Source organism: Salvelinus alpinus, chromosome 28 (assembly GCF_045679555.1).
Source record: "Salvelinus alpinus chromosome 28, SLU_Salpinus.1, whole genome shotgun sequence".
NCBI classification, from domain to species: domain Eukaryota; kingdom Metazoa; phylum Chordata; class Actinopteri; order Salmoniformes; family Salmonidae; genus Salvelinus; species Salvelinus alpinus.
In genome coordinates, this window is record NC_092113.1 from 12834966 (window position 1) to 12849702 (window position 14737).

The 14737-nt window shown below is 40.7% G+C and overlaps 1 protein-coding gene across 1 annotated transcript; it reads left to right on the top strand.

Moving 5' to 3' along the window:
- Positions 1-1802: 1802 nt before the first annotated feature.
- Positions 1803-14062, top strand: LOC139557195 (tumor necrosis factor receptor superfamily member 25-like). Its single transcript, XM_071371672.1, has 9 exons — positions 1803-2091; positions 2712-2805; positions 3747-3863; positions 4330-4444; positions 5703-5818; positions 6360-6521; positions 6806-6831; positions 7383-7491; positions 10952-14062. Exons 1-9 carry the CDS (start codon positions 2074-2076, stop codon positions 11245-11247), a joined length of 1053 nt encoding a protein of 350 aa, XP_071227773.1. The 5' UTR covers positions 1803-2073; the 3' UTR covers positions 11248-14062.
- Positions 14063-14737: the final 675 nt, after the last annotated feature.

The window sequence follows — 14737 nt, forward strand, 5'->3', positions numbered from 1 at the left end:
CTTTAAACAATGCCACTTAATATAATGTATATGTACAGTATATACTGTACTCTATATCATCTACTGCATCTTGCCATCTTTATGTAATACATGTATCACTAGCCACTTTAAACTATGTACTTTTATGTTTACATACCCTACATTACTCATCTCATATGTATATACTGTACTCGATACCATCAACTGCATCTTGCCTATGCCGTTCTGTACCATCACTCATTCATATATCTTTATGTACATATTCTTTATCCCTTTACACTTGTGTGTATAAGGTAGTAGTTGTGGAATTGTTAGGTTAGATTACTCGTTGGTTATTACTGCATTGTCGGGAACTAGAAGCACAAGCATTTCGCTACACTCGCATTAACATCTGCTAACCATGTGTATGTGACAAATAACATTTGATTTGATTTGATTCTACAAGGTATCAAAAACGTTCAACAGGGATTCTGACTAATGTTGACTCCAATGCTTCCCACAGTTGTGTCAAGTTGGCTGGATGTCCTTTGGTTGGTGGGCCATTCTTGACACACACGGGAAACTGTTGAGCGTGGAAAACCCAGCAGCTTTGCAGTTCTTTGAAAAAACGTGCCTGCCTATGGAAATCAAAGGCCTGATCAAGCAACTCAAGAGTAAATGTCAGTTGGCTTTTCATAGCCGAGCATTCAGAGTTTGAGACAGCAGGTGGGGTAGAAAGAGAGAGAGTCGAAAACGGCAGCTCCGGGACAAGGTAGCACGTCCGGTGAACAGGTCAGTGTTCCATAGCCACAGGCAGAACAGTTGAAACTGGAGCAGCAGCACGACCAGGTGGACTGGGGACAGCAAGGAGTCATCAGGCCAGGTAGTCCTGAGGCATGGCCCTAGGGAGAGGGAGAGACAGATAATTAGAGGGAGCATACTTAAATTCACATAGGACACCGGATAAGACAGAAGAATTACACCAGATATAACAGACTGACCCTAGCCCGCCGACACATAAACTATTGCAGCATAGATACTGGAGGCTGAGACAGGAGGGGTCAGGAGACACTGTGGCCCCGTTAGACGAAACCCCCAGACAGGGCCAACAAGGCAGGATATAACCCCACCCACTTTGCCAAAGCACAGCCCCCACACCACTACAGGGATATCTTGAAACCACCAGCTTACTACCCTGAGACAAGGCTGAGTATTGCCCACGAAGACCTCCTCCACGGCATGAAAATTGATAATCAAGAAGACCGTGAATGTTCCTGTGTGGCCGAGTTACAGTTTTTAATTAAATCTACTTGAAAAATCTATGTCAAGACCTGAAAATTGTTGTCTTGCAATGATCAACAACCAATTTGACAGAGCTTGAAGAATTTTGAAAAGAAAAATTGGCAAATGCTGCACAGTCCAGGTGTAGAAAGCTCTTAGAGACTTACCCAGAAAGACTCACAGCTGTAATCGGTGCCAAAGGTGATTCTAACATGTATTGACTCAGGGGGTTGAATACTTATCTAATCAAGATATGAGTGTTTTATTTGTCATATTTCTTTTTACAAATGTTAGAATTTTTCTTCCACTTTGACATTAAAGTATTTTGTGTAGGTTGTTGACAAAAAATCCATTTGAATCACACTTTGTAACACAACAACATGTAGAAAAAGTCAAGGGGTGTGAATATTTTTTGAATGCAATGTACAGTAAATTGCAGCTTTTCAGACTTAAACAGAACTGCTTGCTTACGTATGGTTGTACCAGCAATGGAAACCAGTATTTTATCTGACTGAGTTTCCTGTTGCCTTATCAGTTCTCTGAAGTCTTGAAAGAGCTGACACTATAGACTTCCTTTGACCTACTTCTAACTCATCGCAGCGTATTAAGAGCCATTTTAGCTTTTTTGTTCAAATTTCTACTAGGAAATTGGCAAATGGCTAGCTAGAATGCCGCAAACACTTTGTATTGACTCGCTATGTATTTTTTGGGTGTTATAGTCTTTTTCATATTGATCTTAAGTTTTGTTTTATGATTGAGTTGAGTACATCCATTTAATTCAGATGAGAGAAGCAAATCACTGGCTACACTTTATCATTTTAAATTATTTTCAAAATGTGGTTCTATGTGTTGGTAAGTATTTACACAATCATTATCTAAATCTAATTTCTGTATATTCTAGTTGTGTTCATTCAAATTCCTCTACTTTGATTGAAAAATCACATTTTGCTTTACATTAATTTGGTTAATTTTTTGTTGTTATTGGCCTGTCATAATGCTTATATAACGGCATCATAACGGATATGTAAAGTGATATCATGGCAGATTATTTATATAATGACACAATTATTTAATGTTACTGTCAATGGATTAGGTTTAGGTGCTCGAAATGTTTACTATTTCATGTTTGGTGATAATAGTTGTCATAGGTGTTAGCAAGGTTGTGAAGTGGAAGGCAATATTTCTAAATGTGTTGACTGGCCAGTTCTTATTAAGTGTTCCTAATTATCACATATCGTTTGCTCATATGTAGACACTGGTATTGTGCTGGAGATAATGAATATGAGGTTAAAACCCTGCACAATGCCCCTTTAATTGTGGGGCATTAGTGAGGTAATTTCCAAATACACATAAATGTATTTTGGAAGAGTATATCAGTATGTTGGCGTTGTAAGCTGTAGCAGTTTATGCACTCCTCAAGAACAAATGCCATATCACTAATGACAAACCTCTGTCTCTCCTTTGTCTGCCAGGTGTTGACACTAGCCTCTTCTGACTCTGTGCGGAGATGCACAGAAGAGATGCTAAAAAATCACCCGGAAAGTACCTGCAATGAATGTCCAGCAGGTAAACATCACTGAGTAACACAATTCGAATCTGAGCTTGAACAGAAGTGGGACTAGTTAGTCCCGAACTACACTACAGTATAGTGTATACCAGCCATACTCAATAGGCTGACAGCGGTTCGGTTCTGGACCCAGAATGGTGTCAAAACGGACAGCGGGTCACAACTTTTTTATTTATTTTTGAAACTAAGTCGGGCTTTCAACTTACTGCTATTGAGAGTTGTAGTAGTAGGTGCAATTTTGAAATGTGGTAGTGCATGGGCAGTTTTCCTCTTGTTATGTAATTTACTGACAGAGCTATTGTATCATATGAACACACACAAGACATGGCAAAATGTGTAGAATTGCCGGAAATTAGCTTAAAAGATGGAATCCGCAGTAGTGTGAAGAAGCTGAGGAGCAGCATGATCAAAACAAGTTGTACATATTGTGCTCTTCTATTGCTCGTGCAATGATGTCCGAGGTGTTCGTTGTTTGCAGTAACTTCTTTTTTGTTATAGTATTGCAAACAGACATGGCTGTTTCACCATTAAGGACTCCAGCTTTAAAATGGCTAAATGTTCTCTCCACCCCATGGCAAAATGTGTAGAATTGCAAGAAATTTGCTTTAAAACTGCAAAATTGTATCTCTGCCAACAAGAGTGGTATAAACAGTTTGAACAATTTGGGGATACATGGTTTGTGAGGTGGGGGTTTGTTACTACGCTGATAAAATACAATATCCATCCGGACCTTTGCCACCTAGGAAATTTGTGTGACCGGACCTTCTCCGATAGTATTTGAGTACCCCTGGTGTATACAGTATTGTCGCAGCTTTGTTCACAATCTTGATGTAAGACCGTAGTTAAATTGAGACACATTACAGTGCATATAATACAATGTTTGTGCATCACTTGGCGAAAGATACATATACATTGCACTGTATTTCAACATGTCTTTCAGGCTTTCACATTGAAAAAGGAACCTCCAAATGCATAAAATGTATTGCGGGCAAAGAATTCGCTGCAATACGAAATTATGATGTAGCTTGTAAACGCTGTAAAGCATGTGATGAAAGAGGTAAGCATTCTTCACTCCTATTTACGTGACCATTTACTGTATGGACTGCAGTCTAATAGTGCTAATAGTCTAATAATAGTCTAATAGTGATGCAGTTATTTTTCAGACATGTGTTCATGTTTGTGTGAAGAACATCTGTGTGCTTATTTATGGTGTGTGACTTGAGCGTATTCTGTCAGCAGAACCACACTACCAGTGTGCAAAGAGAACAATTTAAATATTTTACACTGCTAGAACTGTTTCTATCAACAGAGGGTGGGTGTGTGTGTGTGTGTGTGTGTGTGTGTGTGTGTGTGTGTGTGTGTGTGTGTGTGTGTGTGTGTGTGTGTGTGTGTGTGTGTGTGTGTGTGTGTGTGTGTGTGTGTGTGTGTGTGTGTGTGTGTGTGTGTGTGTGTGTGTGTGTGTGTGTGTGTGTGTGATAGGAGTGAGACTGTGACAGTGTCTTTGCTTTGTCTTTGTGTCTTAGCCTCTCAAATGGTGGTGAAGAGTTGTGAGCCCAAGAGTGACACTGAATGTGGCTGCATGAAGAGTTACTACCCAAAGAAATCCAGACATAGTTTGCAATGCTTCAAATGTCAAACGTACGACCACCAGATTCCAGCTTCTACAATATTTATACATTTAGTAAGCTGAGCATATGCACCACCTTTTCTGTTTAGCTCTGACAATACAATATTCTGTAGTGCCAAGGAGTAGTGCTCACACACGTCTTTAGTCTCACAAACCCATCACATTTTGACAGAGGCAATGACCATGGAACATCCTAGAACATTTTTGAAATCAAATTTGTATTCTTGCCAAAGTACCTCATACACATCCACAGTGTTTCACATTGAGACCTTCATGCATCCCAAATTGCATCGTGGTCCCTATATAGTGCACTACTTTTGATATGGGCCCTGATCGAAAGGGCTCCCGAGTGGCACAGTGGTCTAAGACACTGCATCTCAGTGCAAGAGGCGTCACTGCAGTACCTGGTTTGAATCCAGGCTGCATCACATCCGACCGTGATTGGGAGTCCCATAGGGCGGCGCACAATTGGCCCAGCATCGTCCGGGTTTGGCCAGGGTAGGCCGTCATTGTAAATAAGAATTTATTCTTAACTGACTTGCCTAGTTAAATAAAGGTTACATTTTTTTTAAATTACAAAAGTAGTGCAATATATAGAGAACATCTTCAGTATAACCCCTCAAAACCCACAGTTTTTGTCGATGTAGACTTCATTTCCCTGAAATGACTCAGCCATGGGTTTTAATCCAGTGTACTAGAGAATTAATGCGCTCTGTTGTTGACGTCAACTAAGGGAGCACAGTTATTTGTTGGATGCTGCTGAAAGATCAATCAGATCCTGTAATGACATATATTGAGGTCAGTGGGTTGAGGACTTCCTCTCAGAGTGGTGCTTTATCAGATTTATAAGGTCTGAAGTTCCTGAACATCCCGTCTATGTTTCTGAGGTACTCTTGTGTTTCTGGTAATCCATGTTCTAAAGGCACGCCCACTTGTCACAGATACAATATTTATTTTCATCCCTCTGTTTTAAGTCAAAAATCGTTGTGACACTAAGATTGAGGAAGTTTAAACTTCTAGACTGGATTGGGTACAACGCAAAAGCACAACATACAAAAAAACATCTGTATCTAAACCTTCCTTTCGTTGAAAGTTTTCTAAACATTGGATCCATCTGACGTTCCCTTGTCCAGTCTTGAAATGTATACATAAGTGTTGTTGGTATCATATAAAACAATTGTTATGAATGTCAAGGTGATAGGGTTTTCTGGGAAATCCCCTCTGTTTTTAATGTGAGTGACCTTGAGTTTTTCTGTCTTCATGTTTCAGTAAAGACTGTTCAAACTATTCAGAATGTACTGGCACCCCCTGCACCAGTACTACGACTCAGAGACTCCCAACCTTGACACCCAACCCCAGCATCATTCCAACAGGTCCAGACCATTGTGAGTTCCACCAATAACTTGGCTTCCACAGATCCTTCTTTCAGTCATCTCATGAAGCCTTTGTAATCCTGTCACAGTGCCTGTCATTAATGGTCAGACAACCTTACCTTTTTACAATTCTAAAATGGTTTGTTTGAATCCTGGATGCTGATTGGACGAGCAGCGTTCCAAGCCGTCCTGTATTCACCGACACAGGCACACCTATATGCCTGCTAACAGTTCCATCTGAATTATCACTGCACCTCCGTAAGAGTATCATCATGTTCATGTTGCTGTCCAAATCATCTGGCACTATTGCCGCTGAATTGATAGCATGAATCTATCTACAGCGTTAGTGCATCATACTGACAAATTCTATGATGTACATTTTTTTTTTTACAGTAACTTGAATTTCTCCTCCATGCAAAAAATGGTGCTCTAGTTTAATCTTGTTGCTCTCTCCCCTTCATTCTTCTGAACCTTAAATGTAGTCACATAGTTCAGTTGTTTTTGTGGTATGAAAAACACCACTGATGGTTATATTTATTAATATCCTCAACAGATCCCCTTCTGACCATCGGGTATGTCTTTGTGGTTGTCCTGGTGACCACTCTGTTAATTGCCGGTCTCCTTGTCCTGACTAAGGGTGGATGGATGGTACATGGCTGTTGTGCGACCCCTGAAAAGGACCTTGAGTTGCCTACAAGGGACACATCAGCCAACGGTAATGATAAACTATCCAGTAACCCATTTGACAGTGTGGGCTCTGGCTTATCAGTGGCCTACTGAGATTGAACACCTTAGAGCAATTCATATATAATAGAAAGTTATTTTATTTTTTGAAGTGTTGAATGTAATACTTGGTTTACATGAAAATATGGGTCAACTGTTGTTAGCAGTAATTGTAATTATTCATCTTAAAGAGATCTGATGTGAATACACTTTACAAGTTATTCACTGCAACAGTTGGTGCAGGAAACGCTGATAGTCTGTCTTTAACTCAAACAGGTCAGCCAAATGGCCCAACATCACTGGTAAGTATCAGTTTATTGTGTTACATTTGGATCATGATCAGTGATAGTGTGGGAAAGGAAGCAAATGAGAAACGATAAAGAACATGAGAAAAATACATTTTATTTACCTGTAGACCAATCCTGACTAGCACGTGCATTATGAACACTACTAGCACGTGCATTATGCACACTACTAGCACGCGCATTATGCACACTACTAGCACGTGCATTATGCACACTACTAGCACGTGCATTATGCACACTACTAGCACGTGCACTACATTACGGGAAAAAAATTTATGGACTCACTACTGTAAGTTACTCTGAATAAGAGTGTCTGCCAAATTACTAATAATATCAAAGCTTACATCAATATATTTTTTTTTTCTTCCGATTATTTGTCTTTATCCTCTTTTTTATCCCTGTAAGGACTTATCTAGTTAAGAAAATGACCTGTATCTATTTTGATATGTTACCATATACATATACTGTATGTGCGTATGGAAACTTTTCTGTACTGCTTAGAGAGACAGATGCTAAGGACTTTTGTCTGTCTGCCTGTCCCTTCCAAGACACTGAATATTACTCAAGGGATTCCCATGACGACATTCTCTCACAGTGCTGCCAAGACGGAGTATCACACCCTTGTCACACCCCTGTTGCAAGGCAGAGAGCCCAGAAGTAAGTCTTTAATGCAGTTTGTTGCTTTGCCATCAGCCATAGTTGGGCAACATTGCATTTCAGCTTCTTTAGCAAGCTACAGTATCAATCAATCAATCAATTTTATTTTATATAGCCCTTCGTACATCAGCTAATATCTCGAAGTGCTGTACAGACACCCAGCCTAAAACCCCAAACAGCTAGTAATGCAGGTGTAGAAGCACGGTGGCTAGGAAAAACTCCCTAGAAAGGCCAAAACCTAGGAAGAAACCTAGAGAGGAACCAGGCTATGAGGGGTGGCCAGTCCTCTTCTGGCTGTGCCGGGTGGAGATTATAACAGAACTATGCCAAGATGTTCAAAAATGTTCATAAGTGACAAGCATGGTCAAATAATAATCATGAATAATTTTCAGTTGGCTTTTCATAGCCGATCATCAAGAGTTGAAAAACAACAGGTCTGGGACAGGTGGCGGTTCCATAACCGCAGGCAGAACAGCTGAAACTGGAATAGCAGCAAGGCCAGGCGGACTGGGGACAGCAAGGAGTCACCACGGCCGGCAGTCCCGACGCATGGTCCTAGGGCCCAGTTCCTCCGAGATCAAAGAAAGAGAGAAGGAGAAAATTAGAGAGAGCCAAGATTTTCAAAATGTTCATAAATGACAAGCATGGTCAAATAATAATCAGGAATAAATCTCAGTTGGCTTTTCATAGCCGATCATTAAGAGTTGAAAACAACAGGTCTGGGACAGGTGGTGGTTCCATAACCGCAGGCAGAACAGTTGAAACTGGAATAGCAGCAAGGCCAGGCGGACTGGGGACAGCAAGGAGTCACCACGGCCGGTAGTCCCGACGTATGGTCCTAGGGCTCAGGTCCTCCGAGAGAAAGAAAGAGAGAAGGAGAAAATTAGAGAGAGCCAAGATTTTCAAAATGTTCATAAATGACAAGCATGGTCAAATAATAATCAGGAATAAATCTCAGTTGGCTTTTCATAGCCGATCATTAAGAGTTGAAAACAGCAGGTCTGGGACAGGTAGGGGTTCCGTAACCGCAGGCAGAACAGTTGAAACTGGAATAGCAGCAAGGCCAGGCGGACTGGGGACAGCAAGGTGTCATCATGCCCGGTAGTCCTGACGTATGGTCCTAGGGCTCAGGTTCTCAGAGAGAAAGAGAGAACGAGAGAATTAGAGAGAGCATACTTAAATTCACACAGGACACTGGATAAGACAGGAGAAGTACTCCAGGTAACCAACTGACCCTAGCCCGCCGACACATAAACTACTGCAGCATAAATACTGGAGGCTGAGACAGGAGCGGTCAGGAGACACTGTGGCCCCATCCGAAGAAACCCCCGGACAGGGCCAAACAGGAAGGATATAACCCCACCCACTTTGCCAAAGCACAGCCTCCGCACCACTAGAGGGAAATCCTCAACCACCAACTTACAATCCTGAGACAAGGCCGAGTATAGCCCACAAAGGTCTCCACCACAGCACAAACCAACCCAACCTTAAGTAGTACAGTAGTACTACTTAAGGTTGGGTTCAGAAGCTTGGATTTATACTAAATGTATATGATATATTGTAATAACGTTAATGTTTCAAAAATCTGAAGCAAGAGTCCCTGTACTCTTAAGATAAAATAGGACTGACATCCCATCAAGCACATTTCTGAGTAGTGTGTACAGCATAGTACTTACTACCTGTTCCTGTTCCTGGTGTGGGTAGCATCTCTGTTGTGGTTTGTTGTGTTCTCAGAATGAAAACAACCGCCTTTCCTTCAACACCTCAGCGTGTCAGCGTAAAACTTATCTCTGGTCAGCCACGTGGTTGTGGCATGCATGTGTAGGAGGAAACTGGGAAACTTTGATGATATGAATCAGAAATTAGCCGAGCTTCAGAGAAAATGGCAAATCAGATACCAAGAAGTAGCCAGCTGCTTGACCTTTAACATTTGAGCGTGTTGCCTTATCCATCTTACAAATTACACTCTGATTCCAACATCCAATCCACTGAAAATATGCACCTGATAAGCGTGATATTAGTTAGCGTAGTTTTAGCACTGTGAGAGTAAGGGTTTGTCTCGAGTCTTTCCACCCGGGTCTAACCTCAAATGTTAGGTTTACTTGTTGATATTTCAGTCAGAGTCTCTTTATGATGAAATAGTCTGCCCACGTTTAGTTTACATGAAGATTGCTCATGGTTGTCGACATCAGAATTCCCCTGTGGTGACGTTATAAGGTTATGAAGCATTTGTGTAGCTCAGTTTGCGTGTCATTCCCATCCAGACTGAGGCTTCCCCCACAAAAACAAATTAATTGGACTGAGATTTTAAACTATTATCCAAATTAATTGGATAATTTTAAACTATCAGCATCACACTTACCAGGTCTCATAATTTACACAGACTAGACAGAGATATGTTAATGTTGATAAAAAACATTTATCTCTCCTAAAAACACAACCTCACAGTGTTTTCTCTCATCCCAAAAAATTATCTGATACCAGTTTTGATGGAATCTCGCCCACACTCTCTATTACTTATAGTGCCTATAGAAAGTGTACACCTCCCTTGGATTTCTTCACATTTTATTATGTTACAAAGTGGGATTCAAATGGATGTGTCATTTTTTTGTCCACGATCTACACAATAGTAGTTGAATCTGTGCTTGAAATGCAATACTTGACTGAGGGACCTTACAGATGTGGTATGTATAGGGGACAGAGGAAGGAGTAGTCATTCAATCATTTCAACCCCTATTATTTCACCCAGAGTCCATATAACGTATTGTGATTTGTTAAGCCTAATGTTACTTCTGAACTAATTTAGGCTTGCCTAAAGCCTCTTAAATGTAATGGCAAAAATGTAGCTTTCCGTCGAAATAGACATACTCAAAAGTAACTGCTTTTAATAAGCAGTTATGTCAAAAGGACATGCGTGAACTTGGTATCATTAGAAAGAAAACACCTGGGAGATAAGGAAATGGTCAGAACATAGATAGGAATGGCACAGTTCAGATCACACAAGATTAAGCACACACAAAGTAACTGTTTTTTTGCTTACCTTGTAAGTTGTTTGATGTTTAGTGAAAACGACTCTCTGGGCTGTGAATCGACAATGGTAGGTCACAGACTGACAAATAACATATCCCTATCGTCTGTGGAGTCTTCACTATCAACACATATCAACGTTGTTCAAGATTTGTATAGTTTTGGCTTCTTGAGTCGCAGCCATCTAAAATGTAAAAATGTAAAAATGTGTAGAATTGTATTTTTCAAGAATCTCTCTCACCTATTACAGTACCTTTCGGATTGCCTCCCTCCCCTTTTTCTCTGTTCCTCAGTCGAACAAATGGTTTCCTCATACCATAATGTCCTGATACCAGTTTTGATTGAATATTCACCACACACTCACCACACCACCTTGCTCACCTGAACACTACAAGAATTTCTTTCTTCCCCACCTTTCCCCTCTCTTCCTCAGTCCCTCGACAGGAGACCCAGGAGGAGCGCTGGCCCGCCAAGGTGTTGTACGCCATCATCAAGGAGGTGCCTCTGCGGCGCTGGAAGGAGTTCCTGCGCCTGCTCGCTTTGCCCGACCGACATCTGGAGCGTGTGGATCTGGAGCCGGGCCTAGGCTCCATGGAACGGCAGTACCAGATGCTGCGGCTGTGGAGCCAGGGCCCGGCTGCAGGCCTGGAGGATGTCTACTCTGCTCTGCTCTACATGGACCTGGCCGGCTGCGCCCACCAGCTGCAGGACAGCCTGGAGCAGCTGTAAGCGCTCCAGTCGATAGCCCCAACCAATGACATCACTGCAGAGAACCACAGAGTCTGGAGGCTTACTTAGCCCGTGTCACATCACCCCAGCACCACCACATAGGAGGCTGTGGAGGCTGCTGGGACATCACTTATGACTTCACCCCAGAATAAGATCATACCCAGATGTGAATATGACATCATGACAGCATCATAAGACCATGAAGGCTGTTCTTTTCTTCTTCTTTTGAAATAGATTTGAGTCTTTTTATATTTTATTTACAGTAATTCACGAATGAGAATGAGAGACTGATGGAGAGAGTGAATTAGACATAGATCAAACCCCCACCACCAAGGACCATGTGACATCAGGAGTCGGCAGTTCTACCACTACTATAGTCACCGGTGCCCTCACCCACCGAACTGTAAATATGATGTCACCACCTGGACTGTAGTCTTCCTGTTCAAGTCCCACTTCAGAGACTGGTTACCTGCAGGGTTTGGCAGGTTACTTTCTAAATGTAATCCGTTACAGTTACTAGTTACCTGTCCAAAGTTGTAATTATTAAAAACTTCTTGACGCACGGATCCCTTTAGCGGGATCATTTTCATCAACAACCGCTGAATTGCAGAGCGCCAAAATAAAAAAAAATTGCTACAAATATTTATATTCATGAAATCACAAGTGCAATATAGCAAAACACAGCTTTACTTGTTGTTAATCCACCTGTCGTGTCAGATTTTGAAAATATGCTTTACAGCGAAAGCAATCCAAGCGTTTGTGTGAGTTTATTGATCACTAGACGAAACATTAAGAACACCTAGCAGCAATGTAGATTGGTCACGAAAGCCAGAAAAGCAATAAAATTAATCGCTTACCTTTGATGATCTTCGGATGTTTGCACTCACCAGACTCCCAGTTACACAATAAATGTTATTTTTATTCGATAAAGATTATTTTTATATCGAAAAACCTCCATTTGTTTGGCGCGTTATGTTCAGTATTCCACAGCCTTAGGCAGTTCATCAAGGCTTGACGAAAATTCCAAATAGTGTGCGTAAAGTTCGTAGAAACATGTCAAACGTTTTTAATAATCAATCCTCAGGTTGTTTTTAACATAAACAATCGATAATATTTCAACCGGACTGTAAACTATTCAATACTGGAGAGAAAGAAAATGTCTAGCTACCAGTGTTGTGCGCATGAACTAATGGAAGGACATCGGCCATCCACTGACGCGATTTGATAAATCTCGCTCATTTTTCAGAATAAAAGCTTGAAACTATGTCTAAAGACTGTTCACACCCTGAGGAAGGGTGAATCTGGTTGATATCCCTTTAAATGGACGAAAGGCAGGCAATGGAACAGTGATTTTTCAAAATAAGAGTCACGTCCGGGTTGGATTTCCTCAGGTTTTCGCCTGCAAAATCAGTTCTGTTATACTCACAGACAATATTTTGACAGTTTTGGAAACTTTAGAGTGTTTTCTATCCTACTCTGTCAGTTATATGCATATTCTAGCATCTGGACCTGAGAAATAGGCAGCTTACAATGGGAACGTTATTTTTCCAAACATAAAAATTCTGCCCCCTAGCTTCAAGAGGTAACTTTTAGATTACCCAAACTCAGTAACGTTATCTAATTGCTTACCGTTACATTTTGATTACTTTCCCCTTAAGAGGCATTTGAAGAAGACGAAAAGGATCCATCAAACGCATTTGGTGTGTCATTATAGTGGTCTCGGACTTGTGGTCAGACTTGCTCAGGTTGAACAAACTGAATCCCGACCCTTACACATTCATTACTATGGAACAGTTGGAGATATTGAAACAATGTTGCAAATGTCGGAGAAACAGACAGTAAGGTTTATACAAATCTCCTCTGTTGAAAACTAAATGTGAGATAATGTTTAGATGCTTTTTATGTGAAGTTTAACTTCCCTGCCTAGGCTGATGAGACAGTGGATTGCGCAGTCATTTTAACGTCATAGATTTAGCCGGTGGTAACTTGTGGAATAGACACCGGCTGGAATGCGCTTTTAACCGATCAGCATTCAGGATTAGACCCACCTGTTGTATGAAGGAAAATAATGCATGCTCTAGAATGCCCTTCAAGCCAATCAGAAATGAGTGTTCAACAATGCCATGGTATAAATGGAATTAATACTAAGTACACATAGTATTATGTATAGATTCTTAGATTCTTACCTTGTCACCTCAGGGATTAGATCTTGCAACCTTTCGGTTATAAGTTTAATGCTCTAACCACTAGGCTACCTGCTGCCCCAAATAATGACATCATGGCAGCATCACAAGACCAATCAAGAGGACCATTTCAATCCCCAAAAAACTGAATCAAGCAGTGGAACAACTTAGTATCTTATAGAAATGGGTTTGTTTGGGGTGATAATGTGTCAGCTATTATGTAACCTTGGTGAAGACTGTATCAGAGGAGTAAGGCAGTACGCCGAGACACAAGAACAATATCAACTAGTGAGTGAACCTGGGAGAATGACATATAAAGGGGAAGATATGATGAAGGTAATGGAGTCCAGGTGATTCACAGGTGCGCGTAATGATGAGTGCCAGGTGTGCATAATGATGAATGCCAGGACCAGTGGTTGGTGACAGATGTGACAATCGTAATACAAGCACACTATCCCTTTTCCGTAATTTAAAAAAATTATATATATATATATATATTTGATTTGAGATTTTTTGTGTTATCAGTAATGTTCTGGTATTTTTTAAATGTGTTTACCCATTTCTGGTGATAAGTATGTTAATAACATAAGTATGTTAATTGTCAGAGAAAGATTTGTACTGCATATTGCTACATAGAGTAATAAAAGTGAATATTTTTTAAACAATTCCAAACCCTGTAGGGCATGATATTTTACTTTTTTTGTATTATTCTCAATTACAGCAGACATTTCATTAAAGCTAGAGTCCTTAATTGAAACAATAACAAAGTGTTTTGGTAAAAAGCTGAGAGATGGGCCTGGAGAAATATAACCACTCTCAAATTCATCGGGAAAGATACCTAGTTCTTTGCACAACTGAATGCAAATGTGTGTTCAGCACCTCTGAATCAGAGAGGTGTGGGGGCTGCCTTAATCAATGTCATCTGCGCCCGGAGAGCAGTTGTTGTTGGGCGTTAAACTGCCTTGCTCAATGGCAAAATGGCTGATTTTTACACCTTGCCGGCTCAGGGTTTTGAACCAGCAACCTTCCGGTTACTATCCCAACGCTCTTAACCGCTAGGCTACGGATGCAAGGACAGACCATCAATGATATCAGAATTATACTTTTAACCATGTTTAGAGGCTATAGTGTTTGTTTACATTTACATTGTTTACAAACATTGGAGTAAAACAAGTTTATATTTCTGTTTCTGATGAGGTACAACAGTTGAACTAAACTCATGAGGCATAAATTACATTGTTCAAGAATCAATGTGTATATATCATTAATTTATAAGTCCATTATGGATGTAGCAACTAAGGATTCTA

Coding starts and splice junctions, on each gene's coding strand:
- LOC139557195 (XM_071371672.1), top strand. Junction 3,864..4,329: donor TAAAGCATGTGATGAAAGAG/GTAAGCATTCTT, acceptor TTTGTGTCTTAG/CCTCTCAAATGGTGGTGAAG. Junction 6,522..6,805: donor AAGGGACACATCAGCCAACG/GTAATGATAAAC, acceptor TAACTCAAACAG/GTCAGCCAAATGGCCCAACA.